At 43.9% G+C, this 27,918-nt stretch overlaps 2 protein-coding genes across 7 annotated transcripts; both read right to left on the bottom strand.

Moving 5' to 3' along the window:
* Positions 1–30: 30 nt before the first annotated feature.
* fam113 (family with sequence similarity 113) lies at positions 31–13,305 on the bottom strand. Of its 3 annotated transcripts, none has more exons than XM_045222083.1 (13): positions 12,693–13,305; positions 12,200–12,281; positions 11,755–11,834; positions 10,770–10,850; positions 10,463–10,614; positions 3,962–4,112; positions 3,477–3,723; positions 3,214–3,279; positions 3,039–3,119; positions 2,001–2,078; positions 1,643–1,752; positions 1,091–1,316; positions 31–797 (listed from the first exon to the last, which is right to left on the bottom strand). In XM_045222083.1, exons 1-13 carry the CDS (start codon positions 12,693–12,695, stop codon positions 631–633), a joined length of 1,524 nt encoding a protein of 507 aa, XP_045078018.1. In that variant the 5' UTR covers positions 12,696–13,305; the 3' UTR covers positions 31–630. The 3 variants fall into 3 exon arrangements, with proteins under 3 accessions (XP_045078018.1, XP_045078019.1, XP_041738652.1); XM_045222084.1 differs by having other exon boundaries at positions 1,091–1,292; XM_041882718.2 differs by lacking the exon at positions 2,001–2,078.
* Positions 13,306–13,600: 295 nt separating this feature from the next.
* rpgrip1 (RPGR interacting protein 1) lies at positions 13,601–26,577 on the bottom strand. Of its 4 annotated transcripts, XM_041882720.2 has the most exons (28): positions 26,482–26,577; positions 26,196–26,249; positions 25,758–25,875; positions 25,421–25,632; positions 24,847–24,949; positions 24,670–24,684; positions 24,164–24,307; positions 23,891–23,996; positions 23,744–23,767; positions 23,520–23,666; positions 23,338–23,411; positions 22,806–23,026; positions 22,378–22,484; positions 22,198–22,248; positions 21,893–22,072; positions 21,456–21,573; positions 20,010–20,522; positions 19,522–19,757; positions 18,919–19,270; positions 17,966–18,162; positions 17,786–17,845; positions 17,311–17,655; positions 17,012–17,081; positions 16,793–16,890; positions 14,865–15,054; positions 14,646–14,730; positions 14,236–14,369; positions 13,601–14,011 (listed from the first exon to the last, which is right to left on the bottom strand). In XM_041882720.2, the coding sequence occupies exons 1-28, from the start codon at positions 26,567–26,569 to the stop codon at positions 13,752–13,754; spliced, it is 4,302 nt and encodes a 1,433-aa protein (XP_041738654.2). In that variant the 5' UTR covers positions 26,570–26,577; the 3' UTR covers positions 13,601–13,751. The 4 variants fall into 4 exon arrangements, with proteins under 4 accessions (XP_041738654.2, XP_041738657.2, XP_041738655.2 ...); XM_041882723.2 differs by lacking the exon at positions 23,744–23,767; XM_041882721.2 differs by lacking the exon at positions 24,670–24,684 and having other exon boundaries at positions 24,164–24,310.
* Between the last annotated feature and the right edge of the window lie 1,341 nt (positions 26,578–27,918).

The following is a 27,918-nucleotide window of genomic DNA, read 5'->3' as shown; positions in this document are numbered from 1 at the left end:
AGGAGAGGATGAGACAATGAGAACTAAACATGAAATCAGTGTAATTTTATTGTATAAATGTAAAAATGTTTCAGTATGCCATGGCAATTCTCCAGTGTTCCTAAACATACAACCAACCCCCTCACAGTGGCAAGAAAAGACTAAGAAAGACTGACATTGACAGAACATAGGAAACACAGAACAGAATTTCATAGCCTTTCAACTTAAAAAGCCTCAAAATAGTAAAGAAAAATTATCAAAAAAAAACTACTATTTCAAGAGCAAAAGACTACACAGCCCTCTAGAAATTTAGTTTTTGTAAGGCACCACCCATGTTTGGGATGCACAATAGAGCAAATGACAGAATTATGAAAGACAACTCCTGAAAGTTAAATTTTTTTAAGTGCTGCCCATACACAATCACTTGATGAGTTTGAACACTATATACAGGGCCCAGAGTTTTTCCTGGTCACATGGTCCAGGAAAAACTCCTGACCCAACGTGCCACTCCCTCCTTAGGGCCAGGAGTTTTCCCCCCTGACCCGACCAGGAAAGACTGTGCCCTAGTTCTGAACCGTTCGACCGTCCACAGCAATGCGATACACGGTCTGTATAAGGGCTAACCAGAACTAAAGTACAAGAGCTTTCCAGTCAGTATCTGTGGTACTGGTGAGGTCTCTGGCATGTATACGGCGCATAGTGCTTCTTGGGTTGTTTCTTCCTCATCACGTACTGGTTCTCAGGCCAAGCGGGAGGGAGAGGGACGTAGGGTCTGTGGTGGTAGGCCTCATTATGCTGCACCGGTCTGTAGTGTCCAGCTGGAAGAGAGAAAAGGGAGAGTGCTGAACAAACAGTCATTTAAAGCCCAATCACTCCAGGATTGATACAATTCTTTACTACAGAGCAGAGGCTCTACTTGTAAATCCATTTTGGTTCAAGCAAGGGAGGAGTGGCTCCAATGGATAAATGTTCTGCTTCACACAATGGAATCCAGATGGATAGGTACACAGAACTACACTTAATGGCCGTGTCCGAAGTCTGTCTTGCCTACTACGGCCAGTGCCAGAGGTCCCATGATTACACTAGGGTGCGCACGTGTTTGTCAACTTACTACTGTTCCGGACCATTCCGTTATTTTCACTGTAGCTGTTGTCCAGTGAGTGTCTGATGACTGGGGGATGTCTGTAGACCACCGTCTGTCTGTTGTTGAGCACCTGGGTGTGTCTGTGATGCACCGGGGCAGTCGGCTGTCTGTTGACCAGGCTCTGTCTGTTGGCTTGGTTCTCCTCCAAGCTGAAGTAGCCGGCGCCGAACTTGGGGCGGACGGGGAGAGCGTCCTCATAGAATCAAATCGAAATGTATGTATTCATTTTTTTTTTTTTTTTTGGGGGGAACATTGTGAAATTCTATTGGTACATAAATTGTGACTTGACACTTCACAGTAAAACAATCAAATGAAAGAAATAAAAGCAAACAAAAGGCAAATAGAAGAATAAAATAAGGATGCCTAACACAGTCAAATCACAGATTAAAGACCAAGTTTTAAACCTCACCACTTTTAACCGGTCATCATTTCCAGCAACATACCAGTGTCTACATGAGAAAACTGTAAATAGTGGTGAAGTGTCTCTTTAAAAACCTCAATGGTGTCTGCCCCTCTTACCTCGTAGAACTGTTCTCCGCAGTTGTCGTATTCCCCTTCTAGAGGCCTGTGGGGTGCATCCAAAGCTGGTCTGTAGGGCTCAAGACCCGAGTCCTCCGCAGGATGCCATCCTATGGCAAAAAAAATATGTTGTTCAGTTTAATGTACATAAGCATTTAACTGTCCTTCCATAGATCTGTAGGGCTGAAGGACAGAGTCCAATGCAGGCTGCCACCCTAGAGATACAGGACCGGACATGAGGAGAGACGGATGTTGCAGTTGTTCAGTGAGTTGAAATAATGAATACAACATTTTTCTTCCCAAAAAGGTTTCTCAAGAACTGTATTAGGAAGTCTTTATACAAATATCTGAGTCATACCTGCTGAATTGGGAGTGAAATATTCTCCCTGAGGCTCGTAGCCGTCAGAGTGTCCAAACCTCTCTGTTTCCCAGGCAACTAGTGAATTACATGGCAGGGTCAGTACACATACATTTATATCCACTCACTGAATGATTCCTTAGGATCCAAACACTCTCAGAACCTGTGGTCATGAGTCATTATGCAGCTGTGGGAGAAATCACATGAACTATGATTTGTGCCACGCACAGCAGTGCCCTCTAGTGGTTACTCAGGTGTTGTGCAGAGGGACAGGTGTGAAGGAGGCAAGTCACGTGGTTATGTGAGTGACCGCAGCCTTTTTGAAGAGGCATTAGGTGAAGATGCAGGTTAAACTCCACAGTAGTCAAGTGAACCATGCAGTCAGTCTGTGAGTGAACCATGCAGTCAGGCAGTGAACCATGCAGTCAGCCAGTGAACCAGGCAGTCAGGCAGTGAACCAGGCAGTCAGGCAGTGAACCAAGCAGTCAGGCAGCGAACCAGGCAGTCAGCCAGCGAGTGAACCATGCAGTCAGTCAGCCAGCGAGTGAACCATGCAGGCAGCCAGTCAGTCAGCGAGTGAACCATGCAGGCAGCCAGTCAGTCAGCGAGTGAACCATGCAGGCAGCCAGTCAGTCAGCGAGTGAACCATGCATGCAGCCAGTCAGTCAGCAAGTGAACCATGCAGTCAGGCAGGCAGCCAGCCAGCAAGTGAACCATGCAGTCAGGCAGGCAGCCAGCCAGCAAGTGAACCATGCAGTCAGGCAGGCAGCCAGCCAGCAAGTGAAGCATGCAATCAGGCAGGCAGTCAGTCAGTGAACCATGCAATCAGGCAGGCAGTCAGTCAGTGAACCATGCAATCAGGCAGGCAGTCAGTGAACCATGCAATCAGGCAGGCAGTCAGTCAGTGAACCATGCAATCAGGCAGGCAGTCAGTCAGTGAACCATGCAATCAGGCAGGCAGTCAGTCAGTGAACCATGCAATCAGGCAGGCAGTCAGTCAGTCAGTCAGTGAACCATGCAGGCAGGCAACCTATTTACCACTGCAGTGACCCGGGTTCATCATCCTGGGGTCTGGTCTCCTGCAATGAGGCTCTGGTGGGTAGCTCCAGTTGTGTAGCACTGAGGGAATGTAATGTAATGGCCTTAACGTTACGATAACGCGGCATGGTACTACTGTAATGACCAATAAAGTGAGGAGGAAGACACCACTTACCTGTGTTCTTGGCCATGGTGTTTGTGTAGGCTTTGAGCTGCTGCTGCTCTGAATGATCAATGTGCTCTACAGGGAGAAGAATACCAGTCTCTTTCAACTAACAGTGAAATTCAAACAGACAGGTGATGTGTGTGTAATATGTATTAGTGAGAGAACACTGTAGCACCAACCCCCAGACCTGTGCAGCAGCAGTAAGGATGTGATGCATCAGTGGGCCAGAGTACCAGTGTGTATGTATTTACAGTGAGTGTGTGTGTACTAACCAACAGTAGTGGCAGGACAGTGCAGCAACACTCCCCAGGCCTCTGCAGCATGTTGCAGCAGTAAGGTGGTGATGCGTCGGTGGGCCAGAGAGTTCCAGTGGACCCCATCCTTCATGCGGTGCTCGAGCGAGAAGCGGAACTGGAAGTGGAGGTCCAGCACGTCAAGGCCGTAGGCGTCGGCCATCTTGCTGCTGTAGAAGTTGGCCTGGATCACGTCGTAGCACAGCGTTGGGCCCCTCTGCTCGATCTGGTTGGGAGAAATTAAAGGGTAAGCTATAATAGTTATTTAGCGTCTCCGTGTAGGTTGTCACAGTAACCATTGTTATTGTACATCATTTACTATAATTGGGCAATTACTGGGTCACATTCAATAGGAGCAAACATTCTGAAAATGGAAAACCAAAAATAAGCATTAAAGTTTGGGTAGTATATCAAGATTGTTCCAATTCCGTGCCTATTGAACACGACCCTGCCTCGTCATCTACCTCAGGAATGAAGAAGCCCCCTACAATCCTCTTCCCCAGGGGCATGGTCATGTTCCACAGGACCAGACATTCAGGAGGCAGGATGGAGTTCATCTTCTCAAAGAACTTGTGCAGGTTCTCCTTGTACTCAACGTGCCATTTAGGGTTATACCTGGGTGAGGAGTCAAGACAAGACCAGGGACACAAACTGGTGAGGGCCCAAAAAAAAGTAACAAATGTGCACACGAAAAATCTGTGAAAAACTGCAAGTAAATGTGCCTATTTTCAGGATGAAGTTGTCACAATACCAACATTTTGCTCTAGATTGTGATACCAGGCCAAGTATCACGATACTGAGTAGTATTGGGATACCACGGGGTTAGCCCTGCCCCCTGTTCCCGTTTGAGCTGCACAAAAACCTGTCCCTGATATTCACACCTCTACCCAATACAACACATTGAATTTAACTTCACACTTCAGTGTTCCCCTAGGATATTTTTCAGCAGCAGTGGCAAAGTTAGCGTGGGGGGCGGCGGGGCGTAGTAGTGGCTGTGGACAATGGAGCGGTCTACGACTGCAGATTTTATAGGCCCTCTTGGCCGCAGAGAAATATGTTGCTGTTTTAAAGCTAATTTCCTGCAATTATACACATTTTGCCATGGTTTTATGCCAATTTAAAAAGTAATTAAAATAATTAATTTAAAAAAAACATTCCAGGCCTCATGCAATGACATTTTGGAAATTTTAGATTCTCCCTGACTGTCTAGTTTTTCATTTTGGTGAACGTTAGTTCTCAAAGATATAACACTGAAAACGTTTGACCATATTTTTTGGGAGTGGTGGCAACTATTTTGCGCCACTTTTTTTTTTTTTTGGGGGGGGGGCTTGCCTGTTTTGCATGTTATTTTGTCATTAATAAGTGTCACATCAGTTTGCAAACAATGTAATTAATAAAAAAAAACATTTAGTTAATAAAGCCGCATACAAACATGGTCTTTTTGTTTTCTTGAGTAAGGCAGCTCCAAAATGCAGGTGTTTCAGCCTAGCTCAGTGCTGTCTGTGGTGGTGCGGCAAGCCAGCACGAAATAGGAGCGTTGCACTGTGATTGGCTCAGTGTTCTGTCACACATGGGGACACAACGTCACTGCCAAGTCTAAATCCTTAGTAAGGGTAGACATCCAAAATTCTAGCCCTTTGGGTCCTGCCATAGCATTACATTAGAAGTGCCCTTCCAAGAAGGCTCAAGGTCATTGGCCACAGATAAAATGATGTCAAATCACGTTATATGTACAGTAGCTTTGACTGGACTGATCATGTCAACAACTTACTTTCAAAATCTTAGCTAGCAGTCATCATGAATCAAGTCGACAATCTACTGGCAAATCCTTTTTAATCCTTGTCATATGAAGATAAATAATGAAGATAAATTATAGATAAAATGTGTCGGTGCTCATCGGCCATAAACATTACACAACAAGTTGGAAATTGCAAATTCAACAACGAGTGGATTGGACGGAATCGGTGACAGTGGCTAACTGCAAGCATTGCAACTGGGAAGTCGGGAATAAACGAGCTCAGACTGGGAAAAAGCGTTTTGAACGGTCATCCAACTGGAATTGTAAATCCGGCCCCTTTCTCTTTCTTTGATGACATTTGCCCACGAAGGACCGCCACGCCATCTTACTGTTCAAGTGAGCACATCACAACAAGTTGAGTCCTAAAATGTATTATATGCTGCTGTATAAATTATGATATATGTCAGGGAGATATGTATACTGTAGCTAAGAAAGTAATACTAAGTGTATGTTGTGTAGTAAGCTGTTAGTAGCCCATGTGCCTTACCCTAATAATTTGGTATATTTTCACCTCTTAATTTCGCCTACTGTTCTGACTTGGTGGTGCACATGTAGCCTATAGCCTGTTTTAGAGAAATGTAAATCATCTAATATTGTAATAGCTTTCATTGTCTGCTTATATGCCCCCTTAATTTATCCTACGGTTCTGACTTGGCGTACAGGGAGAATAATGTAAGAACGGCCCATGTTCTGAATTCTGTCGCTGTACATTTCAAAAGTGCTGAACAAATACTTATATTGACTATGTCCGTCCTAGCTCGGTCATTAATGTCTTAATCGAAATTACGGATTGCCTCTTATCCGCTTGTCATCCCCTTATGCCATAGTTTGTACATCTCAATTGTCAGTAGAAACCACATTTGTTTAAAGGAAGTCATATCAGCTATGTGTTTTTAAAAGTAGGTAAATGAGGCTGAATGAACTGTTTCGCTGCCAGACAAGGCTCAGCTGATAGCCAGGTGTAGCAGTGGTAAGGTGTTGGGACTCTGCTGTTGTGACAGCTTTATGTAGGCCCTAACAGTTTGTGGGCACCGTTTGTCACCATTATAGTGCAATTAATGTATTGTTTAGTGTTGTGGCTTTGCTGGCATGCATCCCACATGTGTTTTTTTGCCCCACCAAGCTTTACATGCTAAAATCGCCACTGACTAGCCTACATATTGCCAAAAACTAAAAAGCACAGTTTTTCAAAATAATGAGAGTAAATGGTTCTATTTCTCATTACTGGTGATGTGGGTGGGGCTAAATATGTAGTCCCATCTCATTGGCCATATGCATATCCTATCCAACCTAGCTTTCAAAATAAGAATTGTGTTTGTTGTGAAAGCAAAGGATTATGATATATGTTTGGCAAGCTTAGGCTACAAGTGTATGCCCCTAAAGGTGGTTATGTGTTTTAAGCCATATATATATATATATATAATACCAAGGTTAAGCATACTATTCCATTTAGGTTAGTGGGCCAAAAAAAAAAAAAATCCCCCTTGCAGCCACTCAGTTGCGTCAACTTTCTGGTCAGAAAAAGTTCACGTTAATCTACTGAGGCAAAAACGACAATGTCGGTGTATTGAACTGTGCCTATAACCTGTCAAAAATTCCCCAAAAGGGGAGATACTGTATCTATTGCCAACTGAACAGAGGCGTTGTCCATTTCAGCACCACGGAGCTTCGCTATAGGCATACCTGTGACAATGAGTGGAGATGCAGGAGAGGTGCTGTCCATTAAGCCGTGCTGAATAAAGCCAGGCGTGGCCTCGGCTCCCTTTAAAAACGTGGAATTTTCCTTTGTAGTCTAGGCCTACTTCCTGATTTCGCCATTTGTTCAGTCAAGTTTCTTTGTCTCCTTGATTAGTGTAACTAATCCTTTAATTTATGCCTTTTATTTCAATGCATTATGTAGTTTTGATCGCTGTTTTGTCCTGCGTTTGCATTCACTGTGTAGCTGTTATGGCGTTTGACGTCAGCCTTATTGTGCTTTGTAGCCACTATTCAGTGGCATTAACATGTTTAATTCAGTAAGAGAAAAGCTGCGAATGGAGAGTTGAAAATGGGAAGGGAAGGCCAGAAAAGCAATTTTGGGGAAAGATTCGGTCTCATGGTCCAAGTGGCTCTACGCCTATTGTTTTCAAATGTGCCCATTTATTGAGCTTATAGGCCCTACAGAAACAATAATTAAATGTGTTAATGTTTTAATTGTGTCTGTCCTCAAAAAAAGTAATAGACCTACATTATAGTAGGCTACTTCTTGGCCATTTTAACTGTTATATATTAATAATGATTTCCCTCTATAATGGTTCATGAAATCAGGCCTACATTATAAACCTTTAGATATTTCTACTGCTTAAAACAAACGTATAAATCATCTAACAATAACAGGTCAAAGTCGTAATAGTATTAGTTAAAACCACATATTTTATTTAAGCAGGCCCGGTAGGGGCCAGGGGTAAGTGGCCCAGTCGCAACAACCAAGTGCTGCGAGCCATGGGAGTATCGCAGTCCCGAAGGGCGGCATTCGCAAAGCTGGTATGCCGGACAGTCCTGCTCTACTCTGACTCTACACGAGGGGTCGGGTTGGGAGGAGAACCGGCGAGGGGGCGGTTAGAGCACATAGGTTACCCGGGCTGTCTAACGCCTCCCGCGACCTTCACTCCTGCGATGCCTGGACTGGGACGGCGGCGCCTGCGGACAGGGCAGCTGGTGGTTTGTCTGCGTCTTCTGGACATTGTGATTGATAGGCTAGGTAAGACTATGAATGACTTTGAGACAGGCTGGGGGTCCGTTTTATAGGGCGGCACTACAGTGCCTTTCCAAAGCACAACAACCATGAAGACATACAAAACACAGCGAAATATAAAGAGGCCTACCGGATGTAAGAGGGGGACACTTCTTTTGAGCCTAAAATAAAGAAAATCGGCATAAGATTCTAAGAGATCCTTAGCGTGCATTCGGAAAATATTCACACCCCTTGACTTTTTCCACTTTGTTGCGTTACAGCCTTATTCTAAAATTGATTAAATAAAAATCCTCAATCTACACACAATGCCCCATAATGACAAAGCAAAAACAGGTTTATGGAAATGTTTGCCAATGTATTAAAAATTAAAAACTGAAATATCTTATTTACATAAGTATTCAGACCCTTTGCTGTGAGACTTGAAATTGAGCTCTGGTGCATCCTGTTTCCATTGATCATCCTTGATGTTTCTACAACTTGATTGGAGTCCACCTGTGGTAAATTCAATTGATTGGACATGATAGCCTGCTTGGAGTTCGCCAAAAGGCACCTAAAGGACTCTCAGACCATGACAAACAAGGTTCTCTGGTCTGATGAAACCAAGATTTAACTATTTTGCCTGAATGCCAAGCGTCACGTTTGGAAGAAACCTGGCACCATCCCTACAGTGAAGCATGGTGGTGGCAGCATCATGCTTTGGCTATGTTTTTCAGCGGCAGGGACCGGGAGACTAGTCAGAACCGAGGGAAAGATGAACAGAGCAAAGTACAGAGAGATCCTTCATGAAAACCTGCTCCAGAGCGCCCAGGATCTCAGACTGGGGTGAAGGTTCACCTTCCAACAGGACAACAACCCTAAGCACACAGCCCAGACAACGCAGGAGTTGCTTGAGTAGCCCAGCCAGAGCTTGGACTTGAACCCGATCGAACATCTCAGGAGAGACCTGAAAATAGCTGTGCAGCGACGCTCTCCATCCAACCTGACAGAGTTTGAGAGGATCTGCAGAGAAGAATGGGAGAAACTCCCCAAATACAGGTGTGCCAAGCTTGTAGCGCCATACCCAAGAAGACTTGAGGTTGTAATCGCTGCCAAAGGTGCTTCAACAAAGTACTGAGTAAAGGGTCTGAATACAAAATATTTTTTACACTACCAGTCAAAAGTTGACACACCTACTCATTCAAGGGTTTTTCTTTATTTTTTTAAATTTTTGCATTGTAGAATAATAGTGAAGACCTCAACTATGAAATAACATATGGAATCATGTAGTAACCAAAAAAGTGTTAATCTAATCAAAATATTTTATATTTGAGATTCTTCAAATAGCCACCCTTTGCCTTGACAGCTTTGCACACTCTTGGCATTCTCTCAACCAGCTTCATGAGGTAGTCATCTGGAATGCATTTCAATTAACAGGTGTGCCTTCTTAAAAGTTAATTTGTGGAATTTCTTTCCTTCTTAATGCGTTTCAGCCAATCAGTTGTTGTGACAAGGTAAGGGGGGTATACAGAAGATAGCCCTATTTGGTAAAAGACCAAGTCCATATTATGGCAAGAACAGCTCAAATAAGCAAAGAGAAATGACAGTCCATTACTTTAAGACATGAAGATCAGTCAATCCGGAAAAATTCAAGAACTTTTAAAGTTTCCTCATGTGCAGTCGCAAAAACCATCAAGCGCTAGAATGAAACTGGCTCTCATGAGGGTAAACCATTTTTTTATCATCCATTTTAGAATAAGGCTGTAATGTAACAGAATGTGGAAAAAGTCAAGGGATCTGAATACTTTCCGAATGCACTGTAGCTTGGCAATAGCCTAAAGCTATGCCTGCAGCAGCCAGCCCTCAAGGAGGCAATGCAAAGTCAACAGCCACGGCAACAAAAACATAAAACACTTTACCATAAGAAGAAACCAAGAGTCCATTACACATCCCTACAGAACCAATAAAACCATTCAGTCTAATGGCTTATTCAGCATTGGCATCTGTAACTAACACCAAGATGTGTCGCACAACACACCAAACTCTTATTTTGAAGGCTTGGTTTGGAAAGGATATGCGTTTGACCAATGATACAGGACTATAGATTTAGCTCCACCCACATCACCAGTAAGGAGAAATGGAACTGATTCATTATCTTCGCTCATTATTATCTACTTGTACAATGAGTGCTTTTTTGTTTTCAGCAATATGACATTTCCACCTTAAACTTGTTATTTCAGATTTGAAGACATGAAAGGAAAATAGCAACTATCCATAAGCACATGGACTGTCCTCATATTGTCTTTTAGTTGATTACTGCCTTTTCTTATTATTGGAGGTTTCAGATTGAGAAGATTAACAGTGTGAACACTATAAACAGACCTAGTAGGCATCATTAATGTTAGAAGAAATAAGTGTGTGTGTGAAACCTGCAGTCTTCCTTAATAGACTGGTCACCTGGAGACGTCCCAGATGCAGGAGTTAACGATGACGACGTCTGGTTTGAGACCGTGTTCGAAGTCCCTCAGGATGCTCTGCATGTAGCGCGAGTAGATCCTCGTCAGGAAGTAGAACCGCACCAGGTGGTTGTCTGACCGGAACTGACGCACCTAGATGTCATAAGAGATCAGGAAGTGCACATGGATGCCAAGAGTTATAATTGCGTCATTTAGGGCCATTCACTGAGAGTTCCATTTGGCTCCCAGTGCAGGTATACTTCCTAAAGATTCACTGTCTTCTCCTTTTTCTCATCCCATTGACGCACCTCACGGTATTCCGTCCCATTGGTCATTTGACCCAGACGTCCGCCCTCCACCAGGATGTCTTGCTCGAAGCTCATCTCTCCCTGGTGATGAGGGGGTAGATAGGGAGGGGGGGGGACAGAGGGTGGGGAAGAGAGAGAGGGTGGGGTGGTGGAAGAAGCTAGGAGAAGCCACTTTAGTCCTGGTATAATTAAATCAATCATTACATTTACATTTGAGTCATTTAGCAGACGCTCTTATCCAGAGCGACTTACAGTTAGTGAGTGCATACATTATTATTATTTATATTTTTTTAATTCATACCCCCCGTGGGAATCGAACCCACAACCCTGGCGTTGCAAACACCATGCTCTACCAACTGAGCTACATCCCTGCCGGCCATTCCCTCCCCTACCCTGGACGACGCTGGGCCAATTGTGCGCCGCCCCACGGGTCTCCCGGTCGCGGCCGGCTACGACAGAGCCTGGATTCGAACCAGGATCTCTAGTGGCACAGCTAGCGCCTTAGACCACTGCGCCACTCGGGAGGCAAATCATGGATCTGTTTGTTAGGCCGCATTGAAAGCAAAGCTGCAAAAATATTGCAATAGAGATAGAATGCATCTATAGGGTTGGGCGATATGGACAAAATATCATATCACAATATTTTTCTTATCTTTTACAGTATGGCGTTATGATAGTATTTTATATTTCTGAATAATACAAGTTCTCGGTTTTATGAGTAGTGCAATTCTAAGTGGTTTTAATGGGCTTTCTTCAATCAAATGTTTTTCATACTCAACCAAACTATGACAAAACTGACAGTGAAGTTATCATTTATTTAGCACTGTATGATAATCCCTTTATAGACAGTATTGTAAAAATCCATACCGTTATACCTTAAAATACAATATATCGCCCAGTCCTAATCTATAGACCAAATGTATTTCTAGAAATGTTGCATGGCAGATCTCCCTTTCACCTACCAAATCTGTGAGTCAAGGTTTACCTTAGTCTTGAGCTGAGCCAAGCTGAGATATTTGTCCTTTTGCAGCAGAAGCACAATGTCCTTATACACTGAGCGCTGAACTGTGGAGAACACAAATTATGGACATTGACTGCCAATGTCAATGTAAGTTCAGTTGGCAATTTGTCATCCAAGGGGTGCACTGCACATTCAATGCGATAACCACAGGCTAGGACTCAAATTCAAATCTGGACCCCTGAAGCCAAGCCAGTTCAACTACTTTTTTTGTTTGTATTTATTTGTTTCCCTCTAATCAAGCATTGATTTAGGCCTGGGACACCAGGTGGGTGCAATTGATTAACAGGTCGAACAGAAAACCAGCAGTATCTGGACCTCGTAGGGTAAGATTTGATACCCCTGGGCTAGGACTTCTTGGGTCTAGAGATTAAAGATTGAACCACTGACATACATTGGTTTGTACACTTACTGGAGTCCCCCAGGACAACAACAAACTTGTTGTGTAAGAGCTGGCTGGCTTGCTGCTGGCTCACAGCCTTCATGTTCTCCCTCTGTTCATTAACGTACAGATTAGGTCACCAATATTTATAGGAGTGCATATCAGACATTAATTTCAAATTGTGTGATAACTGATTGAATCAGAGTTTCAGATGCCCGAGTAGCCATTATAGTTAGTGGTGTGTTCATTGACATTGCTGGGAATTAGCCTACTCACTTCAATAGTCACCAATGCATGTGTTCCAATTGTTGCAAACCCCACATAAAGCTAACACACATTGCTAGGCAGGACAAAAGGCTATTTGGCAACTCATTCAGACTGTTATTAACAAGGATGATAACTATTTGATAATGTATCGGGTTAGCTCTGGTCCAAGGCGTTAGTGCGCGTTCCTCCAATAGTGAAGGAACGCACACTAACGCACTGGACCAGAGCAATCAACCAGGTCAACATGCTTACTTACCATGTTCAGTTGAATTTGAATTATCTTGATTTAGCTATTAAAATTAATAAATGTAGGCAGGTGGTTGAAGTCAAACCTATCTTAACCAGGACACCCCTTGCCCTGGTCTGAATAATCTAGTTATTGTCCAAATTATCAAATTATTAGTTGGCTGCTAACGTTACTATAGTTAGTTAACGTTAGCAAGCCATTTTGGGAGCTAAAAAAGAGAATGCAGATTGCTGGCAACTTGATTTTCCAGAGCGGTTTGGTTAAATATGCAGTTTTTGTACGTGATTCTTCTGCCACAACAATCCTCGTCTTTAATGTTATTGAAAATATGACTAGTCATTCGAATGCTAATTAATTGGAACACCAATTTGCACCTGTATTGCTAGCCATTAGTAAGTAGCTAGCTAGCTAGCGAGCAAGACAGGGAATGAGAACTCAAATTCCACCAGCATTGCGAGAATCCATCAACATAAAAGTATTTTCAACTAGCATTAGTCGAACGTTGGACAATAAGTTCTCTATGGTTTGACAAAATACTGTGATAATTTTAAGTCGAAAAGGCATCGAAATGCGGCTAATCTTTGAGTCCGATGATTTACATCTGCAAACCATTCACCGCGTGGAATTTTTCATGTGTGAATTTGAATTTGGCGGAGCGCGCGTCGTATTTATTATGACAGGTCGTAAATAGGGTAATTCGGTCATAATGACCACATTTGTCCAGTAGATGGTAGTAAATGAAAGTCACTGTGATCATAACGAGATGATACACAGTATCATTGCCATAGGACTCATTGATCAAACAAACAGGCAGCTATTTTTTAGATGCAGTTTGATCTCTATTTCTACAAGTTTCTACAAATATTATTTATACCGTATTTAGTTAGTTTACACACCGAAAAATAATACCATGATCAGACAGTAATATGTTTTATTATACAAGGTCAGACTTTTATTCTCATTCAATATATTCTTTATTTAATAGTGGTTAGTTTGTCAGTCACACAATCTATTCACATGGACCACAATTCCTATCTGTTTCATGATATAATTTTCATATTTCCACTTTTAGTAAAAGTCACTGTCATCATCATCAATGTCATAATCTATCACTTGTATTTCATCTTCCTTCTTCAATGTTTCCTTCTCTTCCTCCTCTTCCTCCTTCTCTTCCTTCTCTTCCTCCTTCTCGTCGTTCTCTTCATCCTTCTTGGTCTCTTCATCTCTCTTCCGGCGATAGTCCCAGTATATCCCAGTCAATGTCTTTGCCGCTTCCAGAGAGACCTTGAGTTTTCCCATCACTTCTTTCTCTTCATCCACACTGACAACTATTTAGAGAGAGAGAGAGAGCGATGGAGAGGGGAGGGGGAGAATGAGTGGGAAGGAGAAAGAGAGGGGGAGATGGAGAGCAGGAGAGAGGAAGAGAAGGAGGAGTGGTAGTGGTAGAGATAGAGAGGGGTGAGTAGAGTAAGAATTGCAATGCATAAGGGAGGAGACATTTTAGAATATGTCACAGAAATATTTACAACAATAGAAAAATATAGAATCTCACTGTCAATCTGCCGCTCGGTGATGTCATTTCCTGTCAGCAGCAGTTCCCGTAAGTCCAGGAAAGCGTGGCCAACGTCGATACACTCCTCGTCATCATCATCATCCATTGGCTCGTTGACCACTGTGAACTTCAACCTGGGTAGACACACACATTATAGCATGTATTGACACTATTGAAAATGGCACATACACATTCATGGGTATCATCCAGTGATGTCTGGTGGCACTTTAAATCGGTGACGGGGTCATAGTAATGGCTGGAATGTAATGGTATCATTCTCTCTCTCTCTCTCTCTCTCTCTCTCTCTCTCTCTCTCTCTCTCTCTCTCTCTCTCTCTCTCTCTCTCTCTCTCTCTCTCTCTCTCTCTCTCTCTCTCTCTCTCTCTCTCTCTCTCTCTCTCTCTCTCTCACCTGCCCTGGTTGGGGTCAGTTCCCTCCAGCATGGTGTACAGGTACCGTCTGAGTGGGGCTGCCTCAGAGCTGTCCACATAGATGACTGGGAGAAGGGGAGAATGGAGGGAAATAATGAATATATGGTGAGACAGGGAATTTGAGCGAGCTGATACCTGCATTACAATAGTAGCATCAACACCCACACCAGTCCAAATACACACACACACACACACACACCTCGTGTGAAGTTGTAATGTATCTCCTCCCCGTCCGATGGTTTACGGAGGGACATGGGTGTCTCCGTGGTTTCCATGGGAACTCCCAGGAGGCGGTACTCCACATAGACGCGCTGCACTGATTCGTCCAGAGCCACTCGGGAGGTGGGCTCAAAAGAGAGAGAGAGAATCTCCACTCTCAACTTGTCTCCCTGAAACACAGAAATAAGATTTCTGAAACTTTTTTCTGCCATTGTATTTACAAATGAAAATCATAGAAAAACGTAGGATGTACACTACCAGTCAAAAGTTTGGACACACCTACTCATTCAAGGGTTTTTCTTTATTTTTACAATTTTTTACATTGTAGAATAATAGTGAAGACATCAAAACTATGAAATAACACATATGGAATCATATAGTAACCAAAAAAGTGTTAAACAAATCAAAATATATTTTATATTTGAGATTCTTCAAATAGCCACCCTTTGACTTGATGACAGCTTTGCACACTCTTGGCATTCTCTCAACCAGCTTCATGAGGTAGTCAACTGGAATGAATTTCAATTAACAAGTGTGCCTTCTTAAAAGTTAATTTGTGGAATTGATTTCCTTCTTAATGTGTTTGAGCCAATCAGTTGTGTTGTGACAAGGTAGGGGGGGTATACAAAAGACCAAGTCCATATTATGGCAAGAACAGCTCAAATAAGCAAAGAGAAACGACAGTCCATCATTACTTTAAGACATGAAGGTCAGTCAATACGGAACATTTCAAGAACTTTGAATGTTTCTTCAAGTGCAGTTGCAAAAACCATCAAGCGCTATAATGAAACTGGCTCTCATGAGGACCGCCACAGGAATGGAAGACCCAGAGTTACCTCTGCTGCAGGGGATAAGTTCATTAGAGTTACCAGCCTCATAAATTGCAGCCCAAATAAATACTTCACAGAGTTCAAGTCACAGACACATCTCAACATCAACTGTTCAGAGGGGACTGTGTGAATCAGGCCTTCATGGTCGAATTGCTGCGAAGAAACCAATACTAAAGGACACAAATAATAATAAGAGACCTGCTTGGGCCAAGAAACACGAGCAATGGACATTAGACCGGTGGAAATTTGTCCTTTGGTCTGGAGTCCAAATTGGAGATTTTTGGTTTCAACCGCGTGTCTTTGTGAGAGGCAGAGTAGGTGAACGGATGAATTCTGCATATGTGGTTCCCACCGTGAAGCATGGAGGAGGAGGTGTGATGGTGTGGGGGTGCTTTGCTGGTGACACTGTCTGTGATTTATTTAGAATTCAAGGCACACTTAACCAGCATGGCTACCACAGCATTCTGCAGCGATACGCCATCCCATCTGGTTTGGGCTTAGTGGGACTATCATTTGTTTTTCAACAGGACAATGACCCAACACACCTCCAGGCTGTGTAAGGGCTATTTTACCAAGAAGAAGAGTGATGGAGTGCTGCATCAGATGACCTGGCCTCCACAACCCCCCACCTCAAACCAATTGAGATGGTTTGGGATGAGTCGGACGGCAGAGTGAAGGAAAAGCAGCCAACAAGTGCTCAGCATATGTGGGAACTCCTTCAAGACTGTTGGAAAAGCATTCCAGGCGATGCTGGTTGAGAGAATGCCAAGAGTGTGCAAAGCTGTCATCAAGGCAAAGGGTGGCTATTTAAAGAATCTCAAATATAAAATATATTTTGATTTGTTTAGCACTTCTTTGGTTATTACATGATTCCATATGTGTTATTTCATTGTTTTGATGTTTTCACTATTATTCTACAATGTAGAAAATAGTAAAAATAAAGAAAAACCCTTGAATGAGTAGGTGTGTCCAAACTTTTGACTGGTACTGTATATTTTCTATTTTTCTCATTCTTGCCTAAATCAATCAGTTGGTCACCAGACCCAATTTATTGATTCATTGATTGATTAATTCTTACCTTTCTGATTCTCCTTGAAGATGGAGGAATAATGATGACGTCACTACGGTTGGAGGTCGTTGATTCTCTGGATTCCATGACCTCACTATCCACTTGGGCTACAGAGGGAAGTAGAACGAATGACTGTTCATGACATCAGGATATTCTTATTCAACTCCAGGACAAGAGTACTTTATTGTTCTTAAATAGGATATAGATAGCACTGTATTTAATTATCACCTTTGTCACTTTTCTCCTCCTGCTCCTCCTCCTCCTCTTCCATAGACACCTGTTCCAGTGAGGGGATGTCCTGAGAGGGAGGAAGAGATAAAGATGTCAAACGTTCACTTAAGGTATGATGATCAAATCATTATACTGCATCTCTATTCCTTGCAGTCCCTTTAGTCTTATACACACCTTTTAAATGAGATCCTGCTTTTGCAACTGCATTTGTTCCCTATGATCTTTCCTACATGTTAGCATTGCTTATGACCATTGTCTACATTCACATGTTCGCTATACAATCTATATCCACTCACCTTAACATAGCTCTTATCATCGCTGGCGGAGCTCCTGGTGGAACGAGCTGAGTCAGGTCGAGATGGGGTCAACTCTGACACAGGCAAACTCTGACCTCTGACCTCAGGTAGCCTCAAAGGGGTCCCCCGCTTCCTGGCGGGCGACTGGGAGGGCGTGGCTTGACTCGTCCCAGGTGTCAGAAGGAGTGTGGCTTGGTAAGCAGGTGATCTAAGAGGTGTGGCCCGTTTTCTCGCTGGAGACTGGAGGGGTGTGGCGCCACTTGGTTCCGGTGATGTCACAGGTGTGGCTCGCTCTAATTGGGCGTCGGGTTGGGGTAGTCGCAGTTTGATTGGTGGAGGCCGGGGCTTGGGCAAACAGGTACAGAGAGTGATAACTCAGTATCTCTGAGTTTTTCAAATCTCATAATAGAGCATATACTTTGTTGCGTATTCAGATGATAATGGTTGGTTGTTTGTGTGCAAATGTGTTCCATACCTGAATGTAGGTCTCTTTTTGTGCAGCAGATCTGTCCACTCTGGGCTCAACAACCTTCAACTGAAATAAGGAGAATATAAAGAGAGGTAGAAAAAGGTTGTAAGAGAAAGGAGATGCTAACAATTAATGTGACCTGTCTATCTAATATATTTCTATGTAAAAGTGAAATTTTAACCATACCTTCACTCTAGGCTTGGCAATAGGCCTCGGCAGTTCCTCCGCTCTCTCGCTCCTCCTCTCCATCGCTCTCTCCACCCTGTCCGTCTCCTTGTGTCTTTGGGTGCTGCCCTCTGGTGGTTGGAAGGGGTACATCCATCGTATGAACACGCGGACCATCCCCCGCGGACCGCCACCCGTGTCCCTCAGAACGTAGTCACCTGAGAGTAAGGAAGGACTGAATGAAAGAAGGGAGGTAGGAAGGAAGGAAGCAAGGTACAGATGGAAGCAAGGTACAGAAGGAAGCATGGCTCCGGGGTACGACTAAAGTTTCCCCACGGTACAGATCTAGGATCAGCTTCATGACACAAACTGTTCATGCCCCTCTTGTTTACGGAGATAACATTCTGCAGGTTGAAAGCTTATTTCCTGCAATTATATACATTTTGCCATGTCTTATGTGTGTTCATGTGATATTTGAGTCACTCAAACATTACAACAAAATCAATGGGCAAAAAAACCTATCTAAAAGATTTTAGCTGACATGGGCTAGTTGATCTGGACATTTCGGACAAGTTATAAATAGCTCTCTAAGGTCTGCAATGACTGACATTACAAGAGGAAAACTGCTGATGCACCTTGTGCATTCTACTATTACAACTTTCAGGAGTAAGTTGAAAGTCATACTGAGTTCACAGTTTGGGAACCAGGGGGGGCACAGTTTGGGAACCACAGACCTATAGGATGAGTCACCTGAGAGGTCAGAGCATGAAGGTGAGACTATTTTGTTTGTGGTATTATGAATCAATATGATCTATTTTGTCTTTAACAATGTGAAGAGTTTAAGGGTTTGCAGGGTTTTACTCCAGCTCAGCACTAAGACACCTGACGTATCTAATCAAGGGCACCCTGTAGCTCTACAGAATTGGGGACAGATAGGGTAGGATTAGGGTTGATGACAACTGTCATTTTCTCACCTCTGATAGGTCGTCCTGCTGCCAGGGGGCGGAGCGGTATGGGTGTCTTGGCCAGGTAAGCAGGTGGAGTCTGATCATCACTGTCGTCGAACACATAGACCCAAAGACTGCCCCCTCTTAGGTACTCCAGAACGTCAGTGGTCACGGCCAGAGGGTAGCTGACCGTGTCGTTGAACAGCGGGTCGGCGCTGCACGGTATTGTAGGGGAAGCGTGAGGCGGCAGGTCGTAGAGACGGTAGATGAGGTAGGCGTCCGGAAGTAGTCCCGGCCAGCGGGCGCTGAGGCCCACGCAACGCTCCAGCACCACCTCCAGCTCGTTGGGTATCCCTCCGCCATAGTCAAATAGTTCCTGCTGTAGTGGAAAATAACATTGGGCTCTGCATGAATTCAACCACCCAATGATTCTTTGGTCTTTTAAGAGCAGAGCTTGCAAAATTCCAGTAACTTTCCCCAAATTCCCAGGTTTTACAGAAATCTCAGTTGGAAGATTCCTGGAATCAGGAGGGAATAAGCTGGAAATCAGGAAATCTTCCAAGTAGGATTTCTATAAAACCTAGGGATTTTAAATGACAGACCTGTTGTAAGATTGTCTCAGTAGCCTACCTCATGCATACTGTCCTCCAAGCCTAGAGCTCTCTGGGCCCAGGTGGGACTCCACTGTCTCTGTGGACTGATGGTCTTTCTGTCCATCAGTCTGTCTGTTCCTCTCGCTATCCATCTGTCTGCTCCTCTCTCTGTCATTCTGTCCATTCCTCTCTCTATCAGTGTGTCCATGGGCTCCGCAGGAGGGAAGAGACGCACCCAGAAGTCCAGGATCCCTATGACATCTCCCTCAGAGCCTTCAAGGGATAATAAGTGAGTCTCAGTGATGGGTGCAATTATACTGGTTTACACAGTATGTCATATTATTGGTATCTAATGTTTCAGTTCTACTGGCCCACATTTGCATGGCCTCGCATAGTGTCTGCTAATAATGATGCACATTAGAACACATAATAAAGTCACAATTGTGGCTATAACAGTGGTTGATCCATGATAGCTGAAACCGTTATTGCTGCAATATAATAACACCAGGTGATGCTAAGACTTACCTGCGATGTTGACTTGTCCGCTCACCCGCTCCCCTCTCCTCTCTACCGCTCCAACCAGTGGCACCTGCACCCTCCCTTGGGTCACAAAACGCACCCCTCCCAATGCCTGGTGCAGCTCCACCAGCACCCCTCCCCCCTGACCCCCCAGCCTCCCCAAATCACGGGCAGAGAGGGGGTACTTTGATGTGAACCCGTAGTTGGGCTGCCCTCCCGAAACCAGGGGTGTGGAGTGCATTTCAAAGTCCAGGAGGGCGTAGGTGCAAAAGGTCACAACCTCTGCGCCCTTTGACCCAGTCCCTTCCCGGGTGCCCCCCATGGTCCGTAGCCCCCCAGGGGTGAAAGCTGCCCCCCTGAGGTGGATCTCCAAAAGGGACTCCCCCGCTCGTAGTTGAGAGAAAGTGGTGTCGTCTTCAATGGGCTGTACTACTTCCTGGTCCCCCCCCGGCCAGGTGTACTGTAGTGGTATGTTCCGTTTGTAGTTCCTTGGGCTGTAGGCTAACTCCTTCAGCTGGGCTTTAAAGAAGAAGAAGAAAAAAGTGATTTTAAACTCGTTGAGCTGAGCTTTAGTAGATAACTCTCAATTTAATTTTTGATATTAAAGGAATAATCCACTCAAAAACTATATTTGTGTATTTTTTTTATTTCTGCCCAAAATGTTTTGCATGTCAGCAGTCAAGTTTTCAAGATATTGGACTTTTAAAAAGAAAAGTGTAACTTGCCACATCATCAGGAAAAGGGATCATATGATGCAAAATGCATCATCATGATGATGTGGCAAATAATGCCGCGTTCACATGCTAGTCGGAACTGGGAAACTCTGAAATGTCCAACTTGCTAACTGGTTGTAGTTATACATGTGCCGCGTTCAACGAATCAGCAAGTCAGAAATGTCAGAGTTCCGACTAGCATGTGAACGCGGCATTACACTTTGCTTCTTGAAAATCCTATATCTTGAAAACTTGACTGCTGACATGCAAAACATTTTGGGACTGTATCAACAGTAGACTAATTAAAAAAATACGCAAGATCGTTTTTGAGTGGATTATTCCTTTAAAGAATAATTATTTAGATACCATTTGAATGAATTAGTGATATCTTATTCAAATATTGTAAGTCGTCACACTTTAGAGTAGGGAACACATATTGAGGTACTATGCCCTTATTATTCCCACATTGAGACCGCTTACTAAGAGTCTGTTTCTTGTGTAACTTGCTCTTTATTAACTATTAATACGCCTTTATTATGGCTTACAATGAGGTTATTAAGGATTGGCCGGTAAAACATCACTTTTAATGTTTGAATTAGAAAACACTTAATTAAGACCTAATATATGGCTAATAAGACATTATAAAGACCTTATAAGCTACTAATGTACACACATATAAACTACAAATGAGTGGCTAATATGTGTGCCTTCAAATAAAGTGTTACCACATTCTTCTTACCTTGTAAAGTGTTGATTTGCAGGGCTCTTCTTCCAAGTAGTTTATCTTTTTCCGCTACCCTCCTCTTGGTCTCCTCCCTCTCTCTTTCTGCTCTCTCTTTCATCGTGCTGAACTCAGCCTGTGACAGGACAGGAATAGGAAAGAGAACAGAGGAGAGCGGGATAAGATGGTTGGAAGGAAGGAAAGAGGAGAGTATGTAAGATAACCTTTATAATTACCTTTGTGTGTATGCAAGTGTCCATGCATGCCCGCGTGTGTGTGTTAATAATAATAATAATAAAACATGGGATTTATATATCGCTTTTCAAGGACCCAAAGTCGCTTTACAGTTACAGAAATGAAAAAGAAAAACAACAAAACATCAGACTAAACAAAACATGAATAAAGAGAGGGGTGGGCTCAAAGAAGGGGGGGGGGCTACCTGCCTACCTGCCTACCTGCAAATCGTTATTGATGCGGTGCTGCAGTAACAGTAAGTCTCTGGTCTTCTGCAGTTCTAAAACAGTCTCTGCTTGGGATGCCTGGAGGTCCCTCAGCTCTCTGGATGAGTCCTCTACCTTCTCATCAATCCCGAGGAACCGCAGACCCTCACGGCCCTCCTGCTGTAGCCTAAATGCCTACGAAAGGGATTACAAAATGCACAGTAAGAGAGAAAGTGAATAAGGTTTAAAGGACCTCTTATATTGTTATATTGTTATGTCGTTATATTGTCATTATTTAACTAATCTGAGAAGGGACGAACCTTAATCTGAATCAGGGTTTCACTGAGGTCCTCAACACTCATGTCAAACTCCTAAGAGAAATGGAGGGAAAGAATAAAAAGAGCGAAAAAAAAGGGAGCAAAACTGTTTTATAACATATATTATTAAGTTGTTATTAACATATTATTAACATGTTATTCATGTCAATAATAACCTCTGACCTTTGTGACTGAGTCCAGTCTCTCCTGCAGTGATGTGACTTCCTGTCTGTACTGTAGAACTTCTTGTTCCATTCGATCATGTTTTCCTCTAATCGACTCAATGGACTCTATCAAAATTAATATACAAATAATTGTCAAACTACAAAATAGACTGCCTATGATATTTATAAAACAATTTATACCCAATAAGTAACAAGAGTTTTTCCAGACCACGTGACCTGACCAGGAAAAACCCTAGGTCCTAGTTATATGCCAGGGCTTTGTCCAAAGGGCACCCTATTCTGCATGTAGTGCACTAAAAATAGTGCACTATATTGGGAATAGCCAGTGTACCATTTGGGACACAACCTAGGTCAGGTCACATGGTCAAGAAGAAACTCTTGGCTTTACCAATAAGAAGTATAGAACTGAATATCTCTCTCCTTTACCTCTCTCCCTCTCCTGTTGTTCCTCTATCCTCTCTTTGTCCAGTTGCAACCTTTCTTTCTCCTCTTCCAGCCTCCCTCGTTCCTCCCTCTCCACTCGCAGAATCTCCTCAAGACGTTCTATATCCATCCTCCAGATCTCCTCTTTCTCTCTCTCCCTATCCTTTTCCAGCTCTCTCTCTCTGTCCACCTTCTCCTCTGTATGACTGTGGGCAGATAAGGTGCTGAGAGAGAGAGAGAGAGAGAGAGAGAGAGAGAGAGAGAGAGAGAGAGAGAGAGAGAGAGAGAGAGAGAGAGAGAGAGAGAGAGAGAGAGAGAGAGAGAGAGAGAGAGAGAGAGAGAGAGAGAGAGAGAGAGAGAGAGAGAGAGAGAGAGAGAGAGAGAGAGAGAGAGAGAGAGAGAGAGAGAGAGAGAGAGAGAGAGAGAGAGAGAGAGAGAGAGAGAGAGAGAGAGAGAGAGAGAGAGAGAGAGAGAGAGAGAGAGAGAGAGAGTCAGTCCATTTACTATAGTTAATTAATTCAAAGGTATTACTCACCTCTCCAGGAGTGTGTCATAGCTGTCCTTCAGTAGATTCTTCTCTCCTTCCAGGTCTGACACTCTCTCTTGGAACTGAATAGAATAGTATAAAGTTAGAAGTGTCTGGCCCTGTATCAATGGGTAGGGAGGGACAACTTCTACCTACTTCCTCCACCACTACTTGCAGACTCGTTGCAGTACCTCCTCGAGGGCTTGCTTAGAAAGAGTAGTAGTGGTGAGCTGTCCCTCCAGTGTCAGCGCTCTCTGTCGCTCTTGTTTCAGTTGTTCACTCAGCTCCTCTACCTTCTCCAGCAATGCCCCCTGGCTCTCCTTCAGTGACCTCTGACCCTTTAGTGGACATATGGCATTTTAGACGGTCAATACAAGTTATGTCATGTTATTGATTGATTGTTCATAGTTACTACCTCTTCCAATTGAGCCTCATAAGCCTAGAGATGAAAAAAGAGAGGGGGAGGGAGAGAGGGAGAGAAAAAGAGAACAGGGTAGAGGTTGTGAGTTTCTCATCATGATGAAGTGAAAGAAAGATGAACGAGGTAGAGAGAGTCCCCCACCTCTTGCAACACGTTGAACTTCTCCTGGCTGACACGCAGGGCGGCGCTCTTGTCTGACAGCTGCTTTTGCAGGCGGATCACGTCCACATTGTCTTTTATAGTGATCCTGTAGAAGGAAAATATCATTGGTTAGATTCACAACATACTACAGTTCAGAGGTGTACTAAGAAGTAGGAATGGGTAAGTGTTTGTGTGTGTGTTTGTGTGTGTGTGCGCATGCTTGTGTGTGTGTGTGCATGCTTATGTGTGTATGTGTGTGTGAACGGCCCCCACCTGTGTCCGTCGGCCTGTTGTCGCCTCATCTCTTTCATACTGTCCTCTATCTCTCTCTCCTTCTCCCTCAGTGTGTCTCTCAGGGACTGGGCAGCCAGCTCCAGCTCTGTCACCCTCACCTGCTGGGTCTCGATCACACTGGACCTGCTGGATCAAAGAGGAAAGAAGACAGACAAATATAGGAGGGAGAGGAAAGAGGAGTAGTTACAATTCTGGTAAGGTAAGATCACAAAGGCCACACAGCAAAGCATTCTCATCTATGGGTCTGTTAGCGTACTGTTAGGAAATTGATGTGGTTTCATAATAACACCACTTAGAATGAAGCATGAGTTAGAATTAGAATGAAGTAATGTATTAAATGAAGCATGTATTCTAAGTGGTTTGCTAGTGTGGATATTGGAACATAGCCTATGATCTGCCTCATGGGTTGCTTGTCTAACTATACATCAGAGTGATTTGCAATTATAATGGTCTGTTTTTACGCAGACAGGCATTCACTCACGGACCTGAGGAGCGTATGTCTGTTTAGTAGTGGTAGTGGAGGGTTGGGAGGGAAGAACGTTGGACGAATGTTAGACACTTGCTTCTCTACTCAACAGTTTTTTTGCTCATGGTCTCTTGCGTGCACGCACGCACCCACTCTCTCTCTCGCTCTCTCTCTCTCTCTCTCGCTCTCTCCTTACAATTTCTCTATCTCTCCTCTGGTGTCCTCCAGGCTGGGGCCGTAGCGGGGCGGAGCTGTCTGTGCTGCTCGTCTGACTCCTCCCTCCCCATCTATTCCCCGCCCTGAAAGGAAAAAGAGGGAAAAGGTGTCCTGTGTTGAAATGCATCTTTCCTTAAATCATCCATTATCCAATATGATTGGATCAGTGAAAGCAGAAGTTCAACTACAGAGGATCCACTGGATAGCTTTCACTAATTTAGTAAATCCATCAAATGTCTTTTTTAAAGCCCTTTTTACATCAGCAGTTGTCACAAAGTCATATACAGAAACCCAGTCTAAAACACCAAAGAGCAAGCAATGCAGAGGCAGAAACACAGTGGTTAGGAAAAACTCCCTAGAAGGCAGTCATCTAGGAAGAAACCTAGAGAGGAACCAGGTGGAGATTTAGTCATGTCACATCAGTGATGACGTCCAGGGACGGAGGACAATACATTGAATTTCATGAACAATACTGTGTAGAATTATTTTCACATAGATGTCTCAAAATACATGACTCAAAATATCACTCTATATTTACACAGTCAACTAAGTACCCCTGAGTCTGTGGTAATTCCGTCCAGGCCCAAGGTCCATGATGTGCTGCCTGGCCATGCTGAGTTTGCTCTGCAGTGCCCCCTTCTGGCTCTCCAGGGTGGCCACACGCGCCTCCAGCTCCTGGATTGTCTCCTCCATGTCCACCTCCATGACCCTGGTCCCGGCCTCGCCCGGACGCCCCTCCCTTAAACGCATCAGCTTGGTAGACATCCTGGGGAGAGAGGAGATGGAGGATATTCATTGGGTGGTCTGGTTCAGCTGGGTTGTGTTCATTAGGGCACACCGTAGCAAAATGTAATGTAACGCAGAACAAAAAGAAGCGTGTCTTATTGGTACCTGCGTAGCCTCTGTTCCTGTGTGCGTGTGTGCTGTCTCAGTAGGTTGTTCTCCTCTTGCAGACGTAAACATTGGTCCTCCAGCTGCTCCCTGGGCACCTGGAACACCCTCTGACGGTCTGATGGAGAGGAGGAAGAAAGAGAGGGAAGAAGGAGAGGGAAAATAAGGGAATGGAAGAGAGGTGAGGAAAAGTGTGGGTGGGGGGCGAAAGAGAAAGGGGAGAAAGAGGGGAAAGAGAGAGGGAATAAAGAGAGGGGGAGATGGGGAAGAGACCGAGAGTGAAGAAGAGGAGGAAGAAATTGAATTAAGAGGGATGAAAGAAAGAGGGAAGAAAAAAGAGAAGAAGAGAGTAGAGAAGAAAGAGAGAGAAGGGATTAGAGGTGAAAATGTTACCAGAAAGAGATACATTTGATCTGTGAGTTCCTAGTTTTGTTTCACCTTTCATCTTGAGCACTTGTGGTTTTTTCCATGACCTTCCGTCTCTCACAGAGTCTTGGAAAGGAGAGACAGACAGACAGGGAAGGAGACAGGGTGTTAAACCACATTGCTTCAATCACATCTATTTATTTCCTAGTACTAATATTTGATATGACATGATTGTAAAATGTAAATGCACTGTTTTGTTCAGTTACTCATTTCTTCTGCATTCTTTTTTTCTCTTGTCCCGTCTCTCTTCTCCCCCCACCCCCTTCCATCTCACTCTCCCCCACTCCACCCTTCTTACCTGGTACGGTGGGCATCAGCCCTCCTCTCATCAGCCCTACGTCCCTCACTGGGAGATCCCCAGCTGTCTCGTCCACTGTCAGAGACATGATTGGTCCTGATGAAGGTTCAGCCAATCACAACGCTTCTTTCTGTGAAGATGGGGCTCTGTTGGTGATGTCATCACAGAGGATGGGACTGACATCACACGTGGTGGGTCGGCATTTTCTTCTGGTGCTTCCTGATAAAAGACAGAATATGACGCAGTACACATACAAATATTATGTTTGTTGTCCCTTTTAATCATTTCCGAGCCAGGAGAAAACACACAGATGACTCAGAAATGACAGACAATAGATCTTAAGAAATATGCCTATTTACTCTGTACTTTTAACACAAACAATAGTAAGGGCCTTACCTTTGAGCATATTACCTCTACTTCACTGACATTTCAAGCTCAGACATGAAGTTGAATTCATTTTACAGCTCATTGAGCACAGCACAGTGTCAGTATGGTAGCTAGCAGTGTTGTCACCTACCTGTTTCGTCACAGTAGCATCCAGGTCATCCGAAATGAAATGTGAAGTTACAGAAGAAGTGTTGATGATGATAAAGTCGATGCTGTTCAAAGTTATGATGACGATACCAATTATGAAAATTAAGTAGTTGAGGGTTACATTTTGTCCCGTCAGTATCTTCCAGGCACTAGAAGTGTCTCTATCTCAGCTACTATGGTAGAGCCCAATAGGACTAATCTTTAGGATCCCTTCCCCCACATCTCTTTCTCTCTCTCTCTCTCTCTCCCTCTTCCTTGGTGTACAGCCTCCAGCCTGTCTCAGTTTTTGTCCCAAATGGCACCCTATTCCCTATTTAGTGCACTACATTTGACCAGAACCCTATGGACCCCATGGAGAGAATAGGGTGCCATTTTTGGACACAGTCTTAGTGTCCCACCTGCTCCTATACTAATCCTATCTCAGTCTTAATCTGATTAGCTAGGCTGACTGAATGGTCTAGGATGAAGTTAGACGCTGATCTAGGGTCTGTTTTTAGGTTTTGGCTTAACTGGCTGAGGTTATGATTAGCAGAGGATAAACTGATCCTAGATATGTACAGACAACTGTTCCCTGCTGGAGCTCAGGGCAAGGAGGAGAGGGTGATAGGGTGATAGGGGGAGAGGAAGAGAGGTGGACATGGGCACTGGTGGTTATTAGGTGAAGGGGGAGGAGGAGAGAAGGAAGGGAAGGAGGAGAGATACATGACATTAGCAACGTGTATGCACCGCCCACCTGAGGAACTTTCCTTTTCAGCCATCTATTTCCTGTGTTTGAGGGGTGCAAAATCCACTTGTCAGATTAATCTCGCTGGATTGATTGCTTTCAAAATCCATTTGTCACTTAAATCTTTCCCACTCTTGCTTGTGACATTTGTTTTTTCCCGTTAACATAACGACCGCGGA

Source organism: Coregonus clupeaformis, chromosome 8 (assembly GCF_020615455.1).
Source record: "Coregonus clupeaformis isolate EN_2021a chromosome 8, ASM2061545v1, whole genome shotgun sequence".
Classification (NCBI taxonomy): Eukaryota; Metazoa; Chordata; class Actinopteri; order Salmoniformes; family Salmonidae; genus Coregonus; species Coregonus clupeaformis.
Note: the sequence above shows the minus strand (reverse complement) of the source record. Positions and strands in the feature narration are given on the sequence as shown.

What these genes read in the sequence shown, in the direction of transcription:
- fam113 (XM_045222083.1), bottom strand. An exon ending in GGGGCTTCTTCATTCCTGAG is followed by an intron (nt 3,724 to 3,961) that starts GTAGATGACGAG and finishes TCTCCCAACCAG; the next exon opens with ATCGAGCAGAGGGGCCCAAC. An exon ending in GAACCCGGGTCACTGCAGTG is followed by an intron (nt 2,079 to 3,038) that starts GTAAATAGGTTG and finishes GTAATTCACTAG; the next exon opens with TTGCCTGGGAAACAGAGAGG.
- rpgrip1 (XM_041882720.2), bottom strand. Translation starts at nt 26,569, where the DNA reads ATGTCTCTGACAGTGGACGAGACAGCTGGGGATCTCCCAGTGAGGGAC. An exon ending in ACAACAGGAGAGGGAGAGAG is followed by an intron (nt 22,485 to 22,805) that starts GTAAAGGAGAGA and finishes TAATTTTGATAG; the next exon opens with AGTCCATTGAGTCGATTAGA. An exon ending in ATGATAAGAGCTATGTTAAG is followed by an intron (nt 17,082 to 17,310) that starts GTGAGTGGATAT and finishes CCTCCCTCTCAG; the next exon opens with GACATCCCCTCACTGGAACA.